The sequence below is a fragment of the Carcharhinus amblyrhynchos genome, chromosome 34 (assembly GCF_965287045.1).
Source record: "Carcharhinus amblyrhynchos chromosome 34, sCarAmb.v2.hapA, whole genome shotgun sequence".
NCBI lineage: Eukaryota > Metazoa > Chordata > Chondrichthyes > Carcharhiniformes > Carcharhinidae > Carcharhinus > Carcharhinus amblyrhynchos.
Genome location: NC_137357.1, coordinates 8,312,745 through 8,338,908, shown reverse-complemented (window position 1 = coordinate 8,338,908; position 26,164 = coordinate 8,312,745). Strand labels below are relative to the sequence as shown.

Sequence of the window (26,164 nt, the reverse complement as noted above, 5' to 3'; positions counted from 1 at the left end):
TCGTGTGTTCTCTGTTCTCTTTCGGCAAACACAAGTTTATTTGGCCACAGCAAGTCCCTAGGATTATTGCTATGCTCCTTATACACCCATGCCTCTGCGGCTAATTTCCCCTCCAAATCGACTTTCAAATTTACTGATGACACCACCGTAGTAGGTCGGATCTCAAACTATGACGAGACAGAGTACAGGAATGAGAGAGAGAATCTGGTGAACAGATGCGGCAACAATAATCTCTCCCTCAATGTCAACAAAACAAAGAAGATTATCATCGACTTCAGAAAGCGTAGTGGAGGACATGTCCCTGTCTACCTGAACAGGCACAAAGTCAAAAGGGTCGAGAGCTTCAAGCTTCTAGGTGTCTGGTCACCAACAACCTATCCTGGTCCCCCCATACCGACACTATAGTTAAGGAAGCCCACCAACGCCTCTACTTTCTCAGAAGACTAAGAAAATTTGGCGTATCAGCTGCAACTCTTTTAAGGATGCACCCTTTCTCTGTCCAAGACCACAAGAAACTACAAAGAGTCATGAATGAAGCCCAGTCCATCACGCAAACCAGCCTGCCATACCTTGACTCTGTCTGCACTTCCCACTGCCTTGGAAAAGCAACCAGCATAATTAAGGACCCCACACACCCTGGATATTCTCTCTTCCACGTTTTTCTGTCTGGAAAAAGCTACAAAAGTCTGAGGTCCCATACCAACCGACTCAAGAACAGCTTCTCCCCTGCTGCCATCAACATTTGAATAGACCTACCTTGCATTCACTTGATCTTTGTCTACACCCTAGCTGTGACTACATTCTGTACAATGTCCTTTCCTTCTCTGAGTGGTATGCTTTGTCTATGAAGCATGCAAGAAACAATATTTTTCACTGTATACTAATGGATGTGACAGTAATAAATCAAATCAAAAGTAAGTGAATGAATGCTCAGACAATCTGCCTTATCTACTGAGAGACCACAATTAGCATGCAGAGTGGGGTCCAGACTGGCCTATCCCTGACACTTGTTAATTTTGACTGAAACTTACTGTCAGCCACAGAATCTCACAACTTCTGCGGGGCTGAAGTAAAAATCTCCAGCGTGAGGAATGTTATTGAGTGGTGAAGTAATGAGCAGCTTCCGTTCGAATTGACCAACTGTTGTCTTTTATCTAATATGTTTTTCTTACTGCCTACAGCAGGGATGTGACTCAATGCTCATTTTCCACCAGATGCTTTATAGTTGAAGGAACCAAGACAGTTAATTATTACCTAGTTTCATTTCTATTATGTAGGATTTGAAGTGAATATTTTCTGACGCTGGATTAGTCGTTTGGCCTGTCATGTGCACTGTTCTGATGCATGAGAAATGGAAGGACCAGAACAGAATCAGCAAAACATGCAGGGTGAATAATTACCATCGGAAAAATTAATAGACATCTTTCACCAAACTCTGATCCATAAATCAGGCAACCCACACTGCAAGTGCACAGCTCAGGAACGGGTGTTGCCAGAGTAGTCATCTCATTTTATTTGATTTGATTTGATTTATTATTGTTACATGTATTAGTATACGGTGAAAAGTATTGTTTCTTGCGTGCTATACAGACAAAGCATATCGTTCATAGAGAAGGAAAGGAGAGGGTGAAGAATGTAGTGTTACAGTTATAGCTAAGGTGTAGAGAAAGATCAACTCAATGTCAGATAGGCCCTTTCAAACGTTTGATGGCAGCAGGAAGGAAGCTATCCTTGAGTCGATTGGTACATGACCTCAGACTTTTGTATCTTTTTCCTGACGGAAGAAGGTGGAAGAGAGAATGTCCGGGGTGCATGGGGTCCCTAATTATGCTGGCTGCTTTGCCAAGGCAGCGGGAAATGTCAGAGTCAATGGATGGGAAGCTGGTTTGTGTGATGGATTGGGCTTCGTTCACGACCCTATGTAGTTTCTTGCGGTCTTGGGCAGAGCAGGAACCGTACCAAGCTGCGGTACTAGCAGAAAGAATGCTTTCTATGGTGCATCTGTACACATGGAACCTTCTTCCTTGACTTTCTTCCCCTTGTTTTTTCAATTATGTTGTTGTTTTGGATGGGATCTTGCTGTGCGCAACTTGGAAACCAGATTTGCCCACCAGCTCAAAGCTAACCCACCGTATCTAAGAATCATGTTGTCAGATCCTGACCCATTGAAGATTAACATGAATATTCCATGACTTCAACTATTTCCTGAGAGCTGCTAGTCATTGAGAAATCTGTAGAATTGAATGTTGACGGCTAATTGTGGCCATTTAAAAAGAGACCCTAACTCTCTCATGGTAATTGCAGTGAGCAATATTTTCAATTGGGGTCCATCAGTAATTTGTTCATTTTCATAAGTGACTACATCCTTGTTTGTTGCAGGTGATCATGTTACTTGATGCTGGTGACTTGTTGGAGTCTATCGTAAGCGTGTGCGCGTGTGTGCACTGAGGTCAGCAATCTGCCTCATTACAATACTTGAAGATTACTTTGAACTGACCTGCTGGTTAATTGCTCTGACCCCTAGTTATCCTGGGTCTTTATTTGCAAACCACATTATACATAAATTAAATATAATTATTCAAGGAGTATTTCTACCAGAAACTGAATCAGTTACCAGGATGTATAGCAGATTACTGCCCCTCCAACAGTGCAGTGCACCCTCAGCACTGCCCCTCCAACAGTGCAGTGCACCCTCAGCACTGCCCCTCCAACAGTGCAGTGCACCCTCAGCACTGCCCCTCCATCAGTGCAGTGCACCCTCAGCACTGCACTGAAGTGTAATCCTGGATCTATGTAGTTGATCTCAAACTGGTGACATTGTGCCCCAGACAGTGTGGAAATTAAGTTAGAACAATTGTGAAAATTTATTTATGACAAACAACTGTGTCAAAACAACCCTTTAAAAGGTGCTTACCTTAGAGGGTTCAACCTCATTGTTTCCAAAGGAGCAGTTGGAGTGGAGACTCAGTTCAGAGAGCTTGTCGGTAAGAGGGATTTTTACCTTAATTTTTTTGAGTTTTTTTCTAAACTGGGAGTGTAAAACAGGAAGTGGGCCCCACTGTCACCTGGGAAGGTTTTTTTTCCTCTTTAAAAGGTGCTTACCTTAGAGGGTTCAAATGCTTTGTTTCCAGAGGAGCAGTTGGAGTGGAAATTCAGTGCAGAGGGCCTGTAGGTAAGAGGGATTTTTACCTTAACTTTTTTATGAGTTTTTTTCTAAACTGGGAGTGTAAAACAGTAAGTAGGCCCCAGTGTCACCTGGGAAGGTTTTTTTTCCCTTTAAAAGGTATTTACCTTGGAGGGCTCGACCTCATTGTTTTCAGAGGAGTAGTTGGAGTGGAGACTCAGTGCAGAGAGCTTGTAGGTAAGAGGGATTTTTACCTTACTTTTTTCTGAGGTTTTTTTTCCTAAACTGGGAGTGTAAGACCAGAAGTAGGCCCCAGTGACCCCTGTGAAGGTGGAAAAGAGAATATCTGGGGTGTGTGGGGTCCTTGATAATGCTGGCTGCTTTTACAAGCAGTGGAAAGTGCAGACAGTGTCAATTGGTGGGAGGTTGTTTTGTATGATGGTCTGGGCTTCATTTATGACCCTTTGTACTTCCTTGCGGTCTTGGGCAGAGCAGGAGCCATACCAAGCTGTGAGACAACCAGAAAGGATGCTTTCTATGGTGCATCTGTAAAAATTGGTGAGACTCTTAGTGGCCATGCCAAATTTGCTAAATCCCCTGCGAAAGTCGAGGTGTTGGTGGGCTTTCTTAACTGTAGTGTCAGCATGTGGGGACCAGGACAGGTTGTTGGTGATCTGGACACCTAAAAACCTGAGGCTCTCGACCGGAGACTGGACTGACCTCTGACATAGAGGTGGGATAGGTTATCTTGAATGGCCTGAGTGACTCTGAGTAAGAAAGGGGGAGAATTGGCCAGGATTCTTGTCACTGCCCTGTGATTCACGCTGTAAAGGAAATGGAGATGAGGGGAGGCAAGGCTTAGCTTGGCTGTCCCCTCTGGTCATCACAATGGAAAAAGTGATTAGTTACTTTTGGCACCACTTGTGGAGCTGTCATCAGAGTCCTTTCGAAGGCTGAGTGAGGAAAGGGTATTAAGTTGCAGAGAGGGAGCTTGATGAGACAATAGAGATGTTGCCTATGGCAAGGGGAAGCCGAGGCATAAAAGCTTAACAGACCTCTGATGGAATTAGCCTTTAAGTTACTTGGAATAGACTGCATGACAATGAGTAGTTCTGTAATTAAAGACTGTTCAGACTTTAATTCTTGCTATTAGCCGAGTTTTGATATCTTTGCAATATTTAAGATGTGCAATGTGTTGATGTCATGGGAATAGCATGGGGATTGTGTCTGTATGACTAGTGCTGTAATTAATGTCAGATTGAAAAATTCTTCATCCAAGAGTGAAAAAGTAAATGTCGCTTCTGTTTTTAATAATGTGCTTGTTTTTGTTCTGACGTGTTTAAAGAAAGACATTCCCTGAAGATTTCATTTTCAATAGTGAACTGTTCATGACGTGTAAGCCTTTTTGATTGCGACAGTCTTTGTGTATACATTGAGTGTAAACTCCTAACTGTAATGACTCAGACTGCTGAATATTAGATTATCCTCAGGGGAAAACAAGCTAATTATAGTATTTGCATAATAAATGAAACCTGGCTTCAGGAGTCAGGAAATACATTTTCAATTAAATTCATCACAACACTACCAAAAGGCTGAGGATAATTTTCTGCTGTGGTGGGATGATGGATGATTCAATCCCCTCGTATAGCTCTCAAATCTAATCTCATAAACATAAGGTAAAGTCAAGGGATGAGAAATATCCAGTAGATGTTGTTCCCAATTACTGAGACTGTAGTTTGTCCCCTGTTTGTATTGAAGTGACAAGAAGTTGATGACCAGATTTGAATATCTGTCTTCAAATAATGACCGAACTATAGTACCAGGAGGAAGTGTTTGAATAAAACCAGTACCAAGCTGAGAATACCTGCAGTATTACAGACCGGCACAGTGGTTAGTACTGCTGCCGCACAACTCCAGCGATCTGGGTTCAATTCCCAGCTTGGGTCACTGTCTGTGTGGAGTTTGCACATTGTCCTCGTGTCTGCGTGGGTTTCCTCCCACAGTCCAGAGATGTGGGTTAAGTTGATTGGCCATGCTTTAATCGCCCCTTAGTGTCCTGAGATGTGTAGGTTAGAGGAATTAGTGGGTAAAACATGTCGGGATATAGGTGTAGGGTCTGGGTGGGATTCTGGTCAGTGCAGACTCGATGGGCCAAATGGCCTGTCTCTGTACTACAGGGTTTCTATGATCTATGAACGGACAGTGTTGTGAAGAATGGTACGGGTTCCAAGTATTAAAGTTTGTTAGTGTTACAAGTAGGCTTATGAATGAAGTTACTGTGAAAATCCCCCAGTTGCCACACTCTGGCACCTGTTTGGGTACACTGACAATGTTAAATTCTCCCTCAATGTACCTAACCAGCACGTCTTTCGGACTGTGGGAGGAAATCCACACAGACAGTAACCCAACCTGGGAATTAGGCTGAGGGGTGATCTTATAGAGGTCTATAAAATAATGAGGGGCATGAATCAGCTAGATAGTCAACATCTTTTCCCAAAGGTAGGGGAATCTAAAACTAGAGGGTGTAGATTTAAGGTGAGAGGGGAGAGATGGAGAAGTGTCCAGAGAGGCAATTTTTTCACACAAAGGGCAGTGAGCCTCTGGAACAAGATGCCAGAGGTAGGACTAGAGGCGGGCACAATTTTGTCTTCTGAAAAGCGTTTAGACAGTTACATGGGGATAGAGGGATATGAGCCATATGTGGGCAATTGGGACTAACTTAGTGGTTAAAAACTGGGTGGCATGGACAAGTTGGGCCGAAGGGCCTGTTTTCATGCTATAAACCTCTATGATTCTATGAACCCACATCTCTGGCACTGAGGCAATAGTGCTAACTACTGTGCCATTGTGCCACTCCATTGCACCAGTATTGGACACCTGCTGGTTCTAGACTGACTGAGCTGTTACATGCCTTTCCCACCTTTCTCAGCTTCACAGCTCTGGCAGTTTTGGTATTGGTGATGAATCAGACCAAGCTAATGGGGTGAAAGGTTCATTCCTCTGCTGTGTATATGAAAGGACTCTGCAAAGTGTCCGTCTCATTCCTGGTAGTTCTGACCCTCAATCCCAGCTCAGCACAAAGTTGGCTGCAATTCTTCTAAAGGTCTTAGGGCCTAGAGGGGAAAATCATCACAGTGGGTTGTGGTTAAGAGCAAGAAGATTAAATCTCTGAACTTGCCTGATCTGGATGGGATCCAACACCAGCCTTTGTTTATCTAACAATCCCTATCATTTGTGGCCACGCCTTCCATTGCCTAGACTCTAAAATTCTCTCCTTAAATCTCCCTGCCTCTCCTTTATTGACATCCTTGTTTAAGGTTTACATGTTTGGCCAAGCATTGAGTCACCTGTCCTCATAACTCCTCATTTCACTTGTGCAAGTTTTTGTCTGATTAGACTCTGACTGTAATCAGACACGATGTGGAGATGCCAGCGTTGGACTGGGGTAAACACAGTAAAAAGTCTGACAACACCAGGTTTCAGTCCAACCGATTTATTTGATTGTAAATTCACTGAATTCACTATCATATCAAATATCAGTGAATTTGAGTAAATTTACTATCAAATAAATCAGTTGGACTGAAACCTGGTGCTGTCAGACTTTTTGCTGTGTTTACCCCAGTCCAACGCCGGCATCTCCACATCGTGTCTGATTAGAGTCAGAGTCAGAGGTTTTGAGCATGGAAACAGGCCCTTTGGCCCAACTTGTCCATGCCGCCCTTTGAAGCATTTTGCATTGTTTTATTATTTTAAAGGTGCTATATAAATGCACTGTTGGTGGTAGTGGACATAACAGCTTGCCAGGAAAAACAGGAGAATCTATTTAGAAATAAATTCTGGAGATAGATTGATGGGGGAGAATTGTCAATCAGTGAATGGCAAATCTTCCATCAACAGTGTTCCCAATCAGTAGAACCTAACCTCTTAACTTAACCGTTGGATCAGAAAGTTGCTATGAATCCAAGTTATTGTTAGTGTTTCAGTTCATAATTGCATTATCTTCTTGCTTTTCCTGCAGTTTAAGTGGACGCTTGTCACTGTGGTGGTGTTGCAGTTGGTTTTCATAATCATCAGCCTTCTTTGCCAGAATAAGGTATGTAGGTTTGATTTTGTTTGTATAGTATACTTCCCTTCCATATGCTTTGACAAAGGATCATCTGGACTTGAAACGTCAGCTCTTTTTCTCTCCATACAGATGCTGCCAGACCTGCTGAGATTTTCCAGCATTTTCTCTTTTGGTTTCCTTTCCCATGCAGCACATTCAATCTTCTCTGCTCCTTCTGAAGGAAGCAGCTCCTTGACATATCATCTACAGGTATCATTCATTACACCTCTTTCATTCTCCAAAACCAATATTGTTCAGTGTGTGGTTCAGGCTTGGACATTCCTACTAACCTCTCAGCCAATCCTGTGTTTGACCTGTATCCCTCTAATCCTTCTCCATCCATGTACTTACCCAAATGCTTTTTAAATGTTGCTATTGTACCTGCCTCCACCACTGTCTGGCAGCTCATTCCATAAAAGCACCACCCTCTACGTGAAGAAGTTGCCCCTCAAGTCCCTTTTCAATCTTCTCCCCCTTACTTAAAAGCTGCGGAGGGGGGGTGGGGGGTTGGAGGAGGGGGTAGGAGCGGAGTGCAGGGGGTTGTGGGTGGGGGGCAGGTGAGGGGGTGTGGTGATGGGTGGGGGGGGCTTGGGCGTGGGGGGTAGGGGCGTGGAAGGGGTTGTGTTGGGGTGGGGGTAGGTCCGATGGCTCTCTGCCTGAGATCAGTGCGGTGGGGTGGGGAGGGTGGTGGTGGGAGATGAGGGGAGAAGAGAAGGGGCACACAATCGATCTGGGTGTCTAGGAGGGTGGGGGGGATAAGGGGTCAGTAATGTTGGTGGGTGGGAGGTGGTGAGGCAATGTCTGTGAGGGCCAGGGGAAGGCATTATCCAGCACGGGGTGATGTGGCAGGGGAGCCGCGTTCTATCCTTTTTTTTGTTCATCGGAGCTGCAGGGTTTCGAGCACATTAAGCCCCGGCCACAGGCTTGTGCAGCATGAATCGACCTCACTGATACCTTTTCAGGCAGAGTGCATATGGGAGTATTTCACAACACATCTAAAAGCCGGATCTGAAACACTCCCAATTTCAAGTCTGCCCAGCACTTAGAGCCCTATTTTATCATTTTGATTCTAAGGGTCAGTTTCAGCACGGCCAATCCACCTAACACATCTTTGGACTGTGGGAGGAAACCCATGCAGACACGGGGAGAACGTCGTCACAGACAGTGACCCCAAGCTGGGAATCAAACCCAGCTCCCTGGTGCTGAGGTGGCAGTGCTAACCACTGTGCCACCCATAAGAAGTCACTCTCTTTGCTTTTCGGAGCTAGCACTAACTCAACAACACATTATAGTTTCTGCTGTGCCATAACCATGGCCAGCACTAAGAACTCAAGTCAGAACTAATACTTGGTGCCTAGTGTGCTAAACTTGTTGAGCTGGTCAGTAACTGAGCTGCACAAGTCAGCAGTGTAATGGAATACTTCCCACTTGCCTGGATGGGTGCAGCTCCAACAACACTCAAGAAACTCAACACCATCCAAGACTAAAGCTTGATTGGCACCACTTCCACTCCCTTGGCCACCGATACTCAGTAGCAGCAGTGTGTAACATCTACAAGATATACTGCAGAAATTCATCAAAGATCCTTAGACAGCACCTTCCAAACGCACAACCACTTCCATCTAGAAGGACAAGGGCAGCAGATACCTGGGGAACACCACCACCACCTGCAAGTTCCCCTCCAAGCCACTCACCATCCTGACTTGGAAATCTATCGGCCGTGCTTTCGTAGTCGTTAGGTTAAAATCCTGGAATTCCCTCCCTAATGGCATCATCAGTCAACCCACAGCACATGGACTGCAGCGATTCACGAAGGCAGCTCACCACCACCTTCTCAAGGGGCAACTAGGGATGGCCAATAAATGTTGGCCCAGCCAGTGATGCCCATGTCCCAAGGATGGATTAAAAAAAGTTAGGCGGCTTCATTAACCAAACAAAGACAGTAGTAATGGTCTCGGAATTACCATCTGCATCCTGTAGAACTGTTCCCTCTCTCCCTCCCATTGAGGATTCACAGTCGACATGAAAGGGAGCAAATTGATGGGGAAAAGAGAGTATTAAAAATCTCCAACAGAAATTGTAAATGAATGAAGATATTTACTTTTATAGCTCGTAAATGAAGTAAAACACCATGGTGTTCTCAGTGTCAGTTCCATTGCTTTGTCATTAATGCTTTCTGGTGTGTGATCCGTTTATATAAGTGTATTGCCAAGTCAAACGTAATGCACAATAACTTGCGATTTTGCAACACTCATTATTTAGCAATGCCTTGCAGCACCTTGCAGAGCGCTGTGTTTAATGGGACGTGCAGCAGGGCAAGGGAAAAAAAACAGGATTTAAGGAGCTAAAGCACAGTTAAAAAAACAAGTGTGTTAAGGAGATCCTTGAAGATCGGGAGCTGGCAAGGCAACTACATAAGGAAGGAATGAATAGTAGTTTTGATTGCAGCGGGACCTGGGTGTCCTTGTGCACCAGTCACTGAAGGTAAGCATGCAGGTGCAGCAGGTGGTAAAGAAGGCAAATGGCATGTTGGCTTTCATTGCGAGAGGTTTCAGGTACAGGAGCAGGGATATGTTGTTGCAATTATACAGAGCCTTGGGGAGGACACACCTTGAATATTATGTGCAATTTTGATCTCGTTTTCTGAGGAAGGATGTTCTTGCTCTCGAGGTAGTGCAGCAAAGGTTTAACCAGGCTATTTCTGGGGATGGCAGGACTTAGATAAGAGGAGAGATTGCCTAGGATTGTTTTCACTGAAATACAGATGGATGGTGGGTGGGGAGAGATCTCAAAGACTTATAAAATTCTAAGAGGACTAGACAGAGTCGATGCAGGGAGGATGCCCCTGATTGGTGGGGGAGTCCAGAACCATGGGTTACAGTCTGAGAATTCAGGGTAGGCCATTTAGGATGGAGATGAGGAGACCATTCTTTACGCAAAGAGTGGTGGGCCTCTGGGATTCATTAGCACAAGAAATAGATTTTGCCAAAACATTGAATGTATTCAAGAGACAGCTTGGGGCAAATAGGATCAAAAATTATGGGGAGAAAGCAGGATTAAGCGTTTGAATTGGACAATCAGCCATGATTGTGATGAATGGCGAAGTGGGCTCGACGGGCTGAATGGCCTCCTCCTGTTCCTGTATTCTAAGTTTGAGTGTGTCTGTGTATGTGCCTGAAATGCTTGATCATCTGAAACAAAGAACTATCTGCATTTATAAAGCGCATTTCATAGCGTTATCCCAAAGTGTTTGACAGCCAATTCACTCTTACTGAAGTGGAGCGATGTTGGGAATGTCGGAACCAGGCCAGCTAATTTGTGTACAGCAGCATTCCACAAACAGCAAGGAGGTCAGATCATTCTTCTTTCTAATGATGTCAGTTAGGGGATAAATACTGGCCAAAACCGACAGTGAGCACCCCAGCTCTTCAAAATAGTGTCATGGGAGCTTATATATCCAACTGAGAAGATAGACAAACAGAACATCAGTTTATTATTTCAGACAGACAGATTTCTCCCATTTTCTATTTAGTTCATTTTTCGGGTATCCATTAGTAGGTTGGCATCACTATTTAACCAGATACCCATGCTGTGAACACAAAAGGTCTAACTTTCACTGACTTGTTTACTGGAACTGTAGTATTTGATCTGATACCAGCCTACAACGAAAGATACTGTACTGCAGATCAGTTATGTATTTGGAATTGACTGCCTCGTTCTGTCTCTGTCCGTGCATATTTCTTTCTTTCTCCTCTCTAATGGCCACATCTCCATATTTTTTTTCTCTCCAGAATGTCCATCAATCTGTCAGAATTAGGATTCTAAAACAATTGATTTCAGCATAAAGTAAATGCTACATTCCATATTCCATTCCCTGTGTTTTATTAAACAAAACTCAGTCAATGAATTTTGGGTTACACACAAATTGACTTGAATGAGTTTGCTCATTGTCTATGAATGACTTGCTTCTTTCATCTGTCTTCAGTTTATAAAACACAAGAAGGTTTCACTTTGATAAACACATCACAATTTATCTTCATTCAGCTTCCTGTTGCTTTTGGGGCAATTTACTGCTGATCGTTAACACTGTAAAAGATGTGCACTCAATGTTACAGGTGACAGGCTAATAAAGCCCAGAGCCATGTTACACCTCAAGGTAGCCAGTATTCTAACTGTGGGATTGCAGCAACTTAAGGTAGAGTTAGGGTTGGAGGTAGAGTATTGGATAACACAAACGTTCGCTGGAATTCTACCACCTTGCCCGTCACGAATCGGAGAGGGTGCGGGCGGAAATGTGCATTGACCGTAGGCGGGAATTCCCGATCAAGCTAGGCTGTAAAATCCACCCAATATTTACATCATTCTGCCTTCTGATCACATGCATCTCTCACAGGTTTGCTTCCTACTTCCACCCCATAACAGTTCTCAACTATTTCTTATGCTTGGTTATTTTGACAACTGCTTTGAAATCATTTGCTCGTATGTGACCCTCGTTGTTCCTAAGAGTCCTGTACAAGCGAAAAAAAGAGAATGAGGAATGTCATTTAGTTCTCTTTAGTTGAGCCATTTAGAAAGATCCTAACCTCCCTAATATTTATTTCTTAGTGTCAAAAGTAGACTTATATGAACACTGCAATGAAGTTACTGTCTTGAGTTGCTGTCTGTGTGGAGTTTGCACGTCCTCCCTGTGTCTTGTGTATATTTCTTTCTCTGTTCGTAGAGCATCGTTTATAATATTGAGAGTAAGATCAATAAGATTTTAAAGTTTCCAGCAATTGATTTTCTTTTGTTAATGAAAAGATGCAAGGGGTTTGCACATAGAAATGTTTACAAATTTAATGGTGAACTGCTGCCACTTCATATGATCTGGGGAGAGATTAATTCTCAAGTCACCTTCTCCTCGGCAATCTGCTTTGTCTCATAGACCATCTCTTCCTTTGACTGCAGAATGGCTGTTCTTATACCCTGCTTATTGATACAAACAAACTGCTGGCACTTTCTGCTCCCTCTCCCTTTTTTCCCCATATCCAAACAGCAGTTGATGTTTTACAGCATAGACATTTATCACTTTGCCAGGAAGCTGCCTTATCTGTAATCTCGCCATTTATATATCTACGAGAGTCCACAGTCTCAGCCTTCTAAACAATCAAAAGCAATAATATTATACTCTTCAAACTTTGGCAATCTTTCAGTCTTAGAACAGTCAAGTCAAATCTTTCACCATTTGCTTAACCATTACCTCACTGCTTTAGCAAACATATTGAAAAGTCCAAAGTCCTTCATCAATTATGGAGATGTTGACTAGTGAGGTAAAAGGTGGGGCAATGGGTTTTTTAATTTGATTTATTATTGTCACATGTACTGGGATACAGTGAAAAGCATTGTTTCTTGTGCACTAGGCAGACAAAGCATACTATTCATAGAGTAGATAAGAGAGAAGGAAAGGAGAGGGTGCAGAATATAGTGTTACCGTCATTGCTGGGATGTAGAGAAATATCCTCTTAATGTATGGTAAGTCCTTTCAAACGTCTGTTGGCAACAGGGTAGAAGCTGTTCTTGAGTCGCTTGGTAGAAGGTGGAAGAGCGTATGTCTGAGGTGCATGGAGTCCTTGATTATGCTGGCCGCTTTCCCGAGGCAACGGGAAGTGTAGGCAGTGTGAATGGATGAGAGGCTGGTAAAACCTCTGGAGAAATCTCCAGGAATATGTCTTGGCATATAGACTTGGCAGTCTTGGTATTGCTTCATAGGTACAGGTCCACGTTGGCTTGGCCCAGTGAGAAAGGCTGATTAGGAATACTGCAGTGGGATTCACATGGTCCTGTGTTCTATAATCGCTCAGCACGTTGGCGTGGCCTGGTGGGAAAGGCTGATATGGAAGACTGCAGTGCGATTCACATGGTCCTGTGTTCTCTATTACCTTACACCGTTCACAGTCATGCTGCAATTCATAACCTGAGGAATTCAGTAGCGGAAAGGTGGGCACCAGAGAGAGATGGTGCAGCGATTCAGATAAACAAGACAGTTCCTCCAACTGAAATATTAGGAAATTGAAATGAATTGTGAGCAGAAGGTAATAAAAGGTGCTTTAAAATATATTTGAGCCTTGGATAATTGATTTAAGTTAACCATCAAAGGCTGTTGATTCAGCCTCGTGTGGCTCAGCTGGTTGGGGAGATGGTGGCAATTAAGTAGGTGCCAGGTAATCCAATGTAATTCATTCATTTCAGCACTTGCAACATCAGTTAAACTAATATGCTTACTTTGGTATTGCTGTGTGGGGAAAGTTCAGCTTTGACGCTAATTGTTTTTGCTCTGCCCTCATTGTATAAATCATCACCCACCGTAAAATATTGGAGACGAGAACCATTCTCTCCCCACTCTTTTGTATTGGAGCACAGCAGTATATTACATAGATGTGCAGTTTCTGTGCGTGGAATGCTAATGACAGCAGCACACAGTCCTGCTATGTGTGCAGGCAGTTATTTTTCTTTTCCCCAGCTACTAGTGTTCACCGTGTGACTGAATAAAGAAAGCCATCCATTGCCGCCTACAAGCGACGCAAGACCTCTTTGTGAGAAATTGTTTCCATAGCACCCAGGAGGCAGCCTGGAGACGCAAGAGGCCAAGTTTCTGATGCTTGGTGTGACAGTGACTGATGCCCTCCCAACTCCTCCCTTCCTTGTGCAAGCCAGTCTGATTCCATTCACTTGTCATTTATGGATTCCACCGCAACCCCAGGACATTCAGCAAGCAGGAGGCTGGAATTGTGACTATAAAACAAATCTCTCTCTCTGCTGTGGAATCTGTGATATAAAGTGCCTGGGGCACTTCTGTGTCATAAATGCAAAGTTTCTTTCTGGTTCAGTGCAGTTTGTTTGAGGAACTTTTTGTTAGAGGAGGGTTAAGTAGTTTAAAGTTTACTTATTAGTGTCACAAGTCAGCTTACATTCACACTGCGATGAAGTTACTGTGAAAATCCCCCTGTTGCCTCATCCCCCAGGCACCTGTTTGGGTATATTCAGGGAGAATTTAGCATAGCCAATGCACCTAACCAGCGTGTATTTCGGACTATGGGAGGAAACTGGAGCAAACCCACAGAGAAACGGGGAGAAGGTGCAGAAACTGCACAGACAGTGACCCAAGCCGGGAATCAAACCTGGGTTCCTGGCGCTGTGAGGCAGCGATGCTTACCACTGTGCCACCATGTCGCCCCTAAAGCTTACATTCTTGAGAGAGGCACATGTGTGAAAGGCACCCATCCCTCTCGCCATACCGCACTGTGAACCAGCCTCCTCATAAGATTAGTTGCTGAAAACAAGCTGTATGGAGGAAGGAAGCTTTTACAAAGGGTCAGCTGGACTCGAAAGGTCAGCTCTTTTCTCTCCTTACAGGTGCTGCCTGACCTGCTGAGATTTTCCAGCATTTTCTCTTTTGGAACTGTATGGAGGATTCTCTCTTCACCTTAGGTAGGAAATTCCAAAAGCTTTCTGCTTTTATACGCCTGTGTGGAGTTTGCACGTTCTCCCTAGATCTACATGGGTTTCTTCTGGGTGCTCCAATTTTTGTTTTCCTCCCACACTCCAAAGATGTATGGGTTAGGTTGATTTGCCCCTTGGTGTTAGAAGGATTAGCAGGGTAAATATGTGGGTTTAAAGGATAGGGTCTGGGTGGGATTGTTCTCGGTGCAGACTCGATGGGCTGAATGGCCTCTTTCACACTGCAAGGGTTCTATGAGTCCTTTATTAGAGTGCTCCTTAAAACCCAGGAATCAATATAGCGAAGTCCCAATTTTATCTGACAGAACTCCTCAGAAGTGCAGACGTCACAGGTGCTGTATTATTGCTAGTCACTGTTTCAGTGGCTCAGTGGATTTATTCAGTGAGTGACACTGCTCTTTGTACTCAGAAGGGCCCAGGTTTGTGGTGTATTTGTTGCTTTTTGCTGGATTAATGCTAAAATAGGCTCTCACCAATAGGGGGCAAAAATTGCAATTGGCTTTTAAACACTATTCCTAAAAGCATGCAAACAGGAGACCTTTCGGCCCTTCAAGGTTGTTCTACCACTGCTGACCAGTACCTCAGCTTCTTTTACATATTGTCGATGCATATATCCTTACTCTGAAAGAGCCTTATTGCCACTGTCCTGGTGGCACAGTGGTTAGCACTACCAGTGAAGACTATGGAGAATCACTGGCAGGCCAGCATTTCTTGCCCATTCCAAGTTGCCCTTGGCAGGCAGTTAATCATCAGCCACGAGAGAATGTTCACAGTAACTTCATTGTAGTGTTAATGTAACTCTACCTGTGACACTAATCAATAAACTTCAAACTTTGCTGTGCCTCTGGAATCACATGTAGGCCAGACTGGCTAAGGACGGCAGATTTCTTCCCCTAAAGGACGTCTATTGATTAGTGTCATAAGTAGGCTTACATTAACACTGCAATGAAGTTGCACCGACATCTGTTCGGGTACACTGAGGGAGAATTTAGTACGGCCAGTGCACCTCACCATCGTATCTTTCGGACTGTGGGAGGAAACTGGAGCATCTGGAGGAAACCCACACAGACATGGGGAGAATGTGCAGACTCCACGCAAACAGTGACCCCCCAAGCTGGGAATTGAATCCGGGTATCTGGCGCTGTGAGGCAGCAGTGCTAACCACTGTGCTACAATCATTGGTGGATGGGTTTTTCCAAGAATGGTTTCATGGCCATCGATAGATTTTTAATTCCAGATATTTTTTATTGAATTCAAATGCCACCAACTGCTGTGGCGGGATTCGAACCTGGTTCCCCAGAACATTAGCTAAGTTTCTGGATTAACAGTCTAGCGATCGGCCATCTGTTCTTACATTCCTGTTTTTTCTTTGAAGAGTTGTTGATAGTTGCTGCTGTGGAATCAGGGAATTGTGGCTAATTCCATACGGAATGAGAACATTTGGTCGATCGTGCACGTGTCTGTGCTTTCTGAGGACTTTCCAACTAATCAATCTCCTCTGGCCCATTCCCAAAGTCTGATAATATTTGCTTCCCTTGAAGTATTTATCTGATTTGGCATTGAATCTTGCTCCTGAATCTACTTCACAGTATATTTCAGATCACGCCAATTTGCTGTGTTTAAAAAAAATGATTTCTTACGGCTCTGATTTCTTTTACCGGCAACCTTAACACTGTCTCCTCACTGGAAACAGTTTCTCCTTATTTATTCTCTCAAATCTATTGATCATTGAATCGTAGAAACCCGACAATGCAGAAAGAGGCCATTTGGCCCATCGAGTCTGCACCGATCACAGTCCCACCCAGGCCCTACCCTCTTATCCCTACATATTTACCCTCTAACCCAAGCATCTCAGGACACCTAAGGGGCAATTTTAGCATGGCCAATCAACCTAACCTGCTCATTTTTGGACATCAATTTCCATCTTAACCTTCTCTGCTCCATGGAGGACCCCAGTTTTCTCCATATTCTGCCCATAATTTCATAACGTTTTGGGTGGCACAGTGGTTAGCACTTCTGCCTCACAGGACCAGGGAGCCGGGTTCAATTTCAGCTTCGGGTCACTGTCTGTGTGGAGTCTGCACGTTCTCCCTGTGTCTGTGTGGGTTTCCTCCGGGTGCTCCAGTTTCCTCCCACACTCCAAAGATGTGCAGGTTAGGTTGATTGACCATGCTAAAATTGACTGTAGTGTCAGGGAGATTGGCAGGGTAAATACATGGGGAAGCAGGATTAGGGTCTGTATGGGGTTGTGATCAGTTCAAACTTGATGGGCTAAGTGGCCTCCTGCACTGTTGAGATTCTACGATTCTGTGAACTGAAGTCCTGCAATGTTGTTACTCTTCGGCTAATTGTTTCTGCACTTGCTCTTGACCTCCTTGCCAAAGTGCAATGCCAAATTGAACACCGTTCCTGAGCTCAGGCCCAAGAAAGGGTTAGCATAACTTCCTTGCTTTGGAATATAGTCCTTGGCAAGAAACTACAAAGGGTCATGAACAAAGCCCACTCTATCACTCAAATCAGCCTCCATACATTGACTCTGTCTACACTTCCCGCTGCCTCGAAAAAGCAGCCAGCGTAATTAAGGACCCCAAGCACCTCAGGCATATTCTCTTCCACCTTCTTCCCTCAGGAAAAATATACAAAGTCTGAAAACATGTACCAACCAATTCAAGAACAGCTTCTTCCCTGCTGTGGTCAGACTTTTGAATAGACCTATTGCATATTAAGTTGTTCTTTAACATTACATTCTGCACTCTCTCCTTTCCTTCTTAGCTATGTCTCGCACGCAAGAAACAATACTTCTCACTGTATCCCAATGCACATGATAATAATAAATCAAATCAAACCTTCATTAGTAAAAGTCAAAGGACTCATATTTGTTTATTTTCACGTCCTTCTTAAAGATTTGTGTGTCTGCATTCCCATCTCTCTCCTGTTGCGGTACCTCTTTTAAAATTATAAATTTTGTTGCCTCTCTTTCTTCCTAACAAAATGCACTTCTCTGAATTAGGTTTCACATGTCAAGTGTCCACTCATACCACCAGTGCTTGTCATAGAGTCACAGAAGTTTACAACATGGAAACAGGCCCTCCAACCCAACTTGTCCGTATCACCCTTTTTTTCAAACCCCGAAGCTAGTCCCAATTGCCAGCGTTTGGCCCATATCTCTCTGTACCCATACAACTGTTTAAATGTTTTTTAAAAGATAAAATTGTACCCACCTCTACTACTACTACCTCTGGCAGCTTGTTCCAGACGCTCACCACCCTCTGTGAAAAAATTGCCCCTCTGGCCACTTTGTATCTCTCCCCTCTCACCTTAAACCTATGCTCCCAAGTTTTGGACTCCTTTACCTTTGGAAAAAGATACTGATATCTAGCTGATCTGTGCCCATCATTATAGACCTCTATAAGATCAGCCCTCAGCTTTCTACGCTCCAGAGAAAAAAGTCCCAGTCTATCCAGCCTCTCCTCATAGCTCAAACCATCAAGTACCAGTAGCATCCCAGAAAATCTTTTCTGCACTCTGCCTAGTTTAATAATATCCTTTCTATAATAGGGTGACCAGAACTGTACACAGCATGTCCTGAAGTCCGTTAGTAAATGTTGACATTGTGCCCCTACCAGCAGTAGTTTTATTGGTAACTCTTGAGGAATGCCACTGTATACTTCACTGCAGTTTGAAAAATAAACCTTTTCTGACTGTTCGCTGTTTTCTGTCCCTCAGCCAATTTTGAATCCAGTTTACAAATGTCCCTTTAACCCGGTGGGCTTTAGTTTTGCTAACAAGTCTATTACGAGGTACTTTGTCAAATGCCTTTTGGAAGTCCATTGAGACAACATCAACTATACAACCCTCATTGAATCAAAGAACTCAGAGTTTTGTGGGTCCACACTGACTTTTAGTTATTTCCTAATAGCAGTTAATTTGATCCCAAGTTACAGTTTCTGTTGATACGATGGTGCACATCAGAGCGGGGGTTGATGAGTATAAAATCGCCAAGAGATGCAGACAGAAGATTGTTTTTTGGGCCAGTTCCATTAGGTTCTCACAGTCCTGATGATAGGTTAATTATGTTTTAAACAACTTCTGGATCTTGTTGAAATTTTGTTCCCTCTCAGGTGCTTTTGCTGTTCAAAGCCAACGTACGAGAGGGGATTAAACACTATTACGATGACTTGGATTTCAAAAACATTCTGGATCGCATACAAATCAAGGTCAGTCTCCAGCATGGATTTAATCAGTTGCTGTCTGTCCACTTCTGTAACTGACTGATTTCTTTGAAACTCACTTGACTAACATTTAAACTATGCCCATCACGCATTTCAGGTTGTTATTTACCCGACCAGTTGATTCCAACCAGGCTTGACTCAGCTGGGGGGGTGGGGGAGGGAGGGGAGTAGGTCCAAATGAGGCAGATGAGCTTCAGACAACACCTCTACTTTCTCAGAAGACTAAGGAAATTCGGCTACGACTCTCGCCAACTTTTACAGATGCACCGTAGAAAGCATTCTTAGTGGTTGTATCACAGCTTGGTATGGCTCCTGCTCTGCCCAAGACCGCATGGAACTACAAAAGGCCATGAACATAGCCCAATCCATCACTCAAACCAGCCTCCCATCCATTGACTCCATCTACACTTCCCACTGCCTCGGCAAAGCAGCCAGTATAATTAAGGACCCCAGCATCCTAGACATTCTCTTCCACTTTCTTTCTTCAGGGAAAAGATAGAAAAGTCTGAGGACACATACCAACCAACTCAAGAACATCTTTCTTCCTGATGCTGTCAGACTTTTTGAATGGACCCACCTTGCATTAAGTTGATCTTTCTCTACACCCTAGCTATGACTGTAACACTACATTCTGCACTCTTTTTTTGTTTCCTTCTCTATGAACGGTATGCTTTGTCGGTATAGTGCTCAAGAAACAATACTTTTCACTGTATGTTAATATAAGTGACAATAATAAATCAAATCATTGCTGCTAGATTCATGGAGGGTGATGAGGACATCTCACTATCTTCACTTGGTGTCTGTGAGCATTGCGTTTGTGTTTGAATATTGGCAGTGTACATACCCTCTATGAAAAGATTCCTGTCATCAGGAAGCAGACAATGCTCATAATCCCTACATTCTAGCAGGATGATGATGCTGACTCGTAGCAGACACAGTGCATAGATCCTCTTGGAGCTTCTGTGAATGTCTGACTCCTGTCTGGCTAACGGCAGCTCACTTGCTCTCAATGATGAGGCTTATATCATAGTGACACAGTGGGAGAAGTGTAACCGCTCCCGATCTTAGGGCACCCTTCATGAGCGATTCACTGGAGGCTCAGATGGATAGAATGGGTGGGGGAAGAGAGGCTGTTCCCTCCCACAATCCAAAAGACATGCTGGTTAAATATAGAAACGTAGGAGATGGGAACAGGAAGAGGCCCTTCGAGCCTGCCTCACCATTTATTCCAATCATCCAACTCAATAGTTAGGTGCAGTGGCTAAATGCTCCCTCAGTGTAAACAGAGTGTGGTGACTAAGGGATGAACTCAGTAACTTCACTGCAGTGTTAATGTAAGCCTACTTGTGACATGAATAAAATAAACTTTAAAAGAAAAAGATGGGCAGGCAAATCAAGGTCACCCTGTAAAAGTTGTGGAACCCGCAACAGAATTTTTTTTGCACTAAGTGCTAGGTGGGTCTATTGTGATGACTTTGACCCAGGCAATTGAGGTTGGCCAACTTTAATCTGAAGTTCTAATTGATGCTCTGTATTCAAACAAGCGTGTCAGTTCCTCTGGCACTCCAGATGTGCACTGCAGACTGAGAGCACTCTGTGTGGTGTTGTCGGATTTATTAAATGCATTCCGGTGAAGGGATTTCTGCCTCTGAGGACTTATAACAACCACACAGCAAGAAAAGCTGTGTTGGTGGGCTCAGCGCCACTTTTCCTACCCATCTTTTCCTAGATTTCCAAGACAATCTCACCCCCAGAGTGGGAAATGAACCTGGAACGTCCCAATTTAGAGGAAGGGGAGCCACAGCGACCATTAAATGTGCATTTAATAATGTTTATTTATTGTTTATATATGTATATGTTTAAAGTTTTTTTTAGTGTCACAAGTAAGCTTGCGTTAACACTGCAATGAAGTTACTGCAAAAATCTCCAAGTCGCCGCACACCGGCGCCTGATGGTGATGATGGGCAGGTCGCCAAGAAACTGCATAAGGCAAATTTACTTCTAGCTGTTGTTTTTGGCTGGTGGAAACAGGGAAATGGTCTTATCTGTTATAACTCAGTGTTATTAGTGATTGTGCAACTTTCAATTTCTGAGTCCCAATGTACAGAGATTATTATTGTTAGGTCACTTTGAAAACTAAAGTGAAATGCTGCTGCTTTATGGTGGGCTGCAATTTTGCAATTGCCAGGACGGTCATTTATCCTTAAGTTATCCTGACTCAGCATCCTACTGGAATGCCTCCGAATGCTCTAACTGCTGCTGTCAGTGAGAGACTTAATCGCTCCCATTGGCACCTACCCGCTGCTGTATGTAGATAAAAGTGATTGAAATGGAGCTGCAAAGAATGTGCCAAACAGTGTGTCGGAACATTCATTGCGGATGAATTCTACTGCAAAAATTAATTCATGCTTTTATTCGAGGTGTCTGACAATCATGAGTACACAGTGGTTAGCACTGCTGCCTCATAATGCCAAGGACCCAGCCTCGGGCGACTGTCTGTGTGGGGTTTGTACGTTCTCCCAAGTCTGTATGGGTTTCCTTCTATGCTTCAAAGATGTGTACGTTAGGTGGAATTGGCCATGCTAAATTGCCCCTTAGTGTCTCCAGACTGTGTAGGTTAGGGGAGTTGGCCATGCTAAATTACCCCCTAGTGTCCAAAGATGTGGAGCCAAGGTAGATTGGCCATGCTAAGTTGCCCCTTAGCATCCCAAAATGTTTGTGTTAGGTGGATTGGCCGTGCTAAATTGCCCCTCTCCGTCCAAAGATGTGTGGGTTAGGTGGAATAGCCATGTTAAACTGCCGTTAATGTCAGGGGAATTAGCAGGGTAAATACGTGGGGCTACGGGGACAGGGACTGGGTGGAATTGTTGTTGGTGTTAACATGATGGGCCGAATAGCCTCGATCTATGCTGTAAGGATTCCATGAACTTGCTTTGAATTGACTGTGGTTAAATGTGAAATTCAGTAACTCGAGATCGCCCTTCGACATAAGTGGAAAGATCCTCAATTTAATTGCTTGGAGCAACAGAAACAAGTGTTGTGTTTTGCAGAACTACAATAAGGCAGTATGCAAAATAGACTCGGGGGAGGTGGGGGATCTATATCAAGAAAACCACCAGCTTAGATGGCAGTGGTGGAGAATTCAGGCCATTATCCTAACTGTTCATTCACATATTGCTACCTTGAGGAAACTTATCCACCATTGTGAGCCCAGAAGAGACAGTTGTCCAAATTTGGCACTCAGAAGACAGGGCCACCAAATTTCCTGATATGGGAAATGGGTTGAGGAAGTAGCCCTGAGTTCTTTTAATTCTGGTGTCTGAAATATCCCCAGTCTCTATCATTCTGCCATTGAAGGCTGCATAGAGTCAAAGAACCCCTACGGTGCAGAAGGAGGCCAATCAGCCTAATAAGCCTGCACCCAAAACAATCCCACTCAGGCCCCACTCCCGCAACCACATATTTACCCTGCTAATCCCCTGACACTGAGGAGCAATTTAGCATGGCCAATCAACCTAACCAGCACATCTTTGGACTGTGGGAGGAAACCCACACAGGTTCGGTGAGAATGTGCAGACTCCACACAGACAGTGAGCCGAAATTGAACCCAGCTCCCTGGTGCCATGAGGCAGCAGTGCTAACCACCGTGCCACCCAAATCTTCAGCTTCCTTTAATCTCACGTGCGCACTTCAATGTTTGTTTTACTCTCTTTAAAATGGTTAAAGAATAAACGATGATTTTAATTTCCTGGCTTGCTGTCTGTGAGAAAGCTGCAATATGATTTGCTGTTTAGTCTGCTTGGTGAGTTCACTGTCACGAGACAGCGGAGCTGACACCAGATGAACACAATGGCAGGACAGCGGGAATCTGCAACGTAGACTTTGCTGGATTTTACAGTCAGAATAGAAGAGGCTCTGAGTAAGGGAAAAGTACATTAGTGATGCTTGACTGTTTCCTGCCTTCAATATGACAGGTGCAACTTGATGTTATTAACAAATGAGTCGATACCTCTGGGCATGGAGGTTTGCCCAGCAGTAACAGATTTGACACTGCAGCATCCTTAACCACCAGATCGGTGTTCTAACCCTGGATTTCTGAGTGCTTTAGCTAGTGCCAATTCTGAGTGCTTCAACCACTCCATTTTACTCAAGTTCCTGTCAATATACAAAGTAATGTTTGTAGTTAGCCATAAGGCTTCCTTATTATTTCTGTTCTATTCTCCTGATATCACTGTTCTTCATAAAGCTTTTTCACTGCAACGTGGCAGAAGTACACCTTGTAAGTCATGGAAAACCGGTTGTGTATTTTGAGCACAGTTGTACAGGACCACACTCGGAATACTGTGTACAGTTCTGGTCACCCTATTATAGAAAGGACATTATTAAACTGGAAAGAGTGCAGAAAAGAGTCACTAGGACACTACTGGCATTTGACGCTTTGAGTTACAAGGAGAGGCTGGATGGACTGGGACTTTTTTCTCCTGAAGCGTAGGAGGCTTAGAGGTGATCTTATCGAGGTCTACAAAATAATGATTGGCACAGATCACCTAGATAGTCAAAATCTTTTCCCAAAGGTAGGGGAGTTTAAAACTAGAGGGCATAGGTTTAAGGTGAGAGGGGAGAGATATACAAGTGTCCGGAGGGGCAATTTTTTCACACAGGGTGGTGAGTGTCTGGAATGAGCTGCCAGAGGTAGCAGGAGAGACCAGTACAATTTTTTTGTCTTTTAAAAAGCACTCAGACAATTATGTGGGTAAGATGGGTAAGTAGGGATATGAGTCAAATTCGGGCAATTGGGACTAGCTTAATGGTTTTAAAAAAAAAGGGTGGCATGGGCAACTTGGGCCGAAGGGCCTGTTTCCATGATGTAAACCTCTAACTCTAGAACTCTATCACTGGCTCTGGGTCAGTAATGCAATTTGGAGCATTCTGCTGATATTCATGCAAACGGCTGAAGGGAATTTCTGCTCCTGTAACCTGTGGCCTGACATTTGTCATCCTATATCTAATACATGGTTAGAGCTGCTCAAAAAATTAATCTCTGCCATTTTATCAGTTTCACACAAATGGGTGTACTTTTTTTTGCCCAATGGAGGGACAATGGCATTATCGCTAGACTATTAAACTAAAAACTCAACTTGTTTCCTGGGGACCTGGGCTTGAGCCTGCCACAGCAAATGGTGAAATTTGATTTCAGTAAAAGAATTCTGGAATTAAGAATCTACTGATGGCAATGGCTTTATGGTCAATGTTGAAAAAAAAACTGATCTGGTTCACTAATGTCCTTTTAGGGAAGGAAATCTGCTGTCCTTGCCTGGTCTGGCCTATGTGTGACTCCATATCCACAGCAATGTGGTTGACTCTCAACTGCCCTCGGGCAACTAGGGATGGACAATAAATGCTGGCCAACCAGCGATGTGAAGTCTAAAACTAGAGGGGCTAGGGTTAAGGTGAGAGGGGAGAGATGCAAAAGGGTCCAGAGGGGCAATTTCTCCACAGGGTGGTGAGTGTCTGGGACAAGCTACCAGAGGTAGTAATAGATTTGTCTTTTTAAAAAGCATTTAGACAGTTACATGGGTAACATGGGTATAGAGGGATATGGACCAAATGTGGCCATTTGGATATAGGTTAGGGGTTTAAAAAAAAAGGCGGCATTGACAAATTGGGCCAAAGGGCCTGTTTCCATGCTGTAAACCTCTGACTTTATGACTCCTAACTGTGTAAGTCCTTCTGCAACCCCCTTCTTCAATAGTACCTGACCCTCTACGTGTCTTTATATCATCTGCAAACTTAGCCACAGCGCCTTCAGTTCCTGCTCACAAATGGTTAATGTATTTTGTGTGAAGTTGTGGTCCCAGCACCGACCCCTGAGGCACACCGCTAGTCACTGGCTGCCATCCTGAAAAAGACCCATTTTTCCCCACTCTCTGCCTTCCGCCAGTCAGCCAATCCTCTATCCATGTCAGGATCTTACCCTAACACCATGGGCTCTTAACTTATTTAATAGTCTCCTATGCAGCATCTTGTCAAAGGCCTTCTGGAAATCTAAATAAATCACATCCACTTATTCTCCTTTATTTCACTTCCTTGTTACGTCGTCAAAGAACTCTAACAGGTTTGCCAGACGTGACTTGCCCTTGACGAAGCCGTGCTGATTCAGTCCTACTTTATTATGCATTTCCAAGTACTCCATGATCTCATCTTTAATAATGGATTCTAAAATCTTGCCAATGACCAAAGTCAGGCTAACCGACTGATAATTTCCCATCCGTTGCCTCCCTCCCTTCTTAAACAGTGGTGTTACATTAGCTGCTTTCCAGTCCTCTGGGACCCTCCCTGCCTTCAGCGATTCCTGAAAGATCACTACCAATACCTTCACAATCTCCTCAGCTATCACTTTTAGAACACTGGGTTATAGACCATCCGGTCCAGGTGATTTATCCACCTTTAGACCTTCTCCTTAGTGATGGCCTCTACACTCACCTGACTCTCCTGGAGCTCTGGCAACCCACTGGTGTTTTCCATCATGAAGCCTGATGCAAAGTAACTATTCACTTCCTCTGCTATTTCTTTGTTTCCTATTATTACCTCTCCAGCCTCATTTTCCAGTTGTCCAATGTCTATTTTTGCCTCTCTCTTATCTTTTATATATTGAAAAGAAAGCTCTTCCTCTCTTCCTGTTACTAGCGAGGAGACTGTTAAATAGTTGATGGCTTTACTTCCCCAATGTCAATGCTTGGGATGAAAATGGAAGGCTTGTGGTATCCATTAGCAAAAGCCCCAATGGGTTTGTCACAAAACAAGGACCAAAGGGTTTCTCACAGCACCCACAGGCTCCTGGGTATCTGGCATTCCCTGTGTTGCCCCTGATGGCTTTTGGCCCTTCAATCCTCGTCTCTCAACTGAAATGAATGTGTTTCTTCCTCCGGGCTTTGGAAGTGAGCGCCTGTTTCTGTCCTGCGAATCAATGCTTTTCAGGGCATGGGTGAACAAATGTGGCCTGTCGCTGGATGCACGGAAGACAATTTGTCCAGAGTGAGAGAATGGACACTTCATCAGCTCAGCAATTAACTGGTGCAGAATAAATGTCAAGTGCACTTCGATAACAAATAACTCACTTGTCACAAGCCAGCAGGACGGAGGCTTCAGGGAGGCAATGTTTGCCACCCAAATTATAACATTGGACATCATCACTCTAACCAGCTC

At 43.9% G+C, this 26,164-nt stretch overlaps 1 protein-coding gene across 3 annotated transcripts in view; it reads left to right on the top strand.

Annotated features, from left to right (window-relative positions):
* LOC145361388 (tetraspanin-15) overlaps window positions 1-26,164 on the top strand; it is a 154,158-nt gene that overhangs the window by 42,232 nt on the left and 85,762 nt on the right. For all 3 annotated transcript variants that reach the window (XR_013889827.1, XM_080217085.1, XM_080217086.1), the window contains exons 3-4: window positions 7,143-7,217; window positions 18,848-18,943. Coding sequence is in view for 2 of the 3 variants with exons in the window: in XM_080217085.1 (XP_080073211.1) it covers window positions 7,143-7,217; window positions 18,848-18,943 (171 nt within the window). In the remaining variant the exon portion in view is untranslated. The remainder of the gene's footprint in view (window positions 1-7,142; window positions 7,218-18,847; window positions 18,944-26,164) is intronic.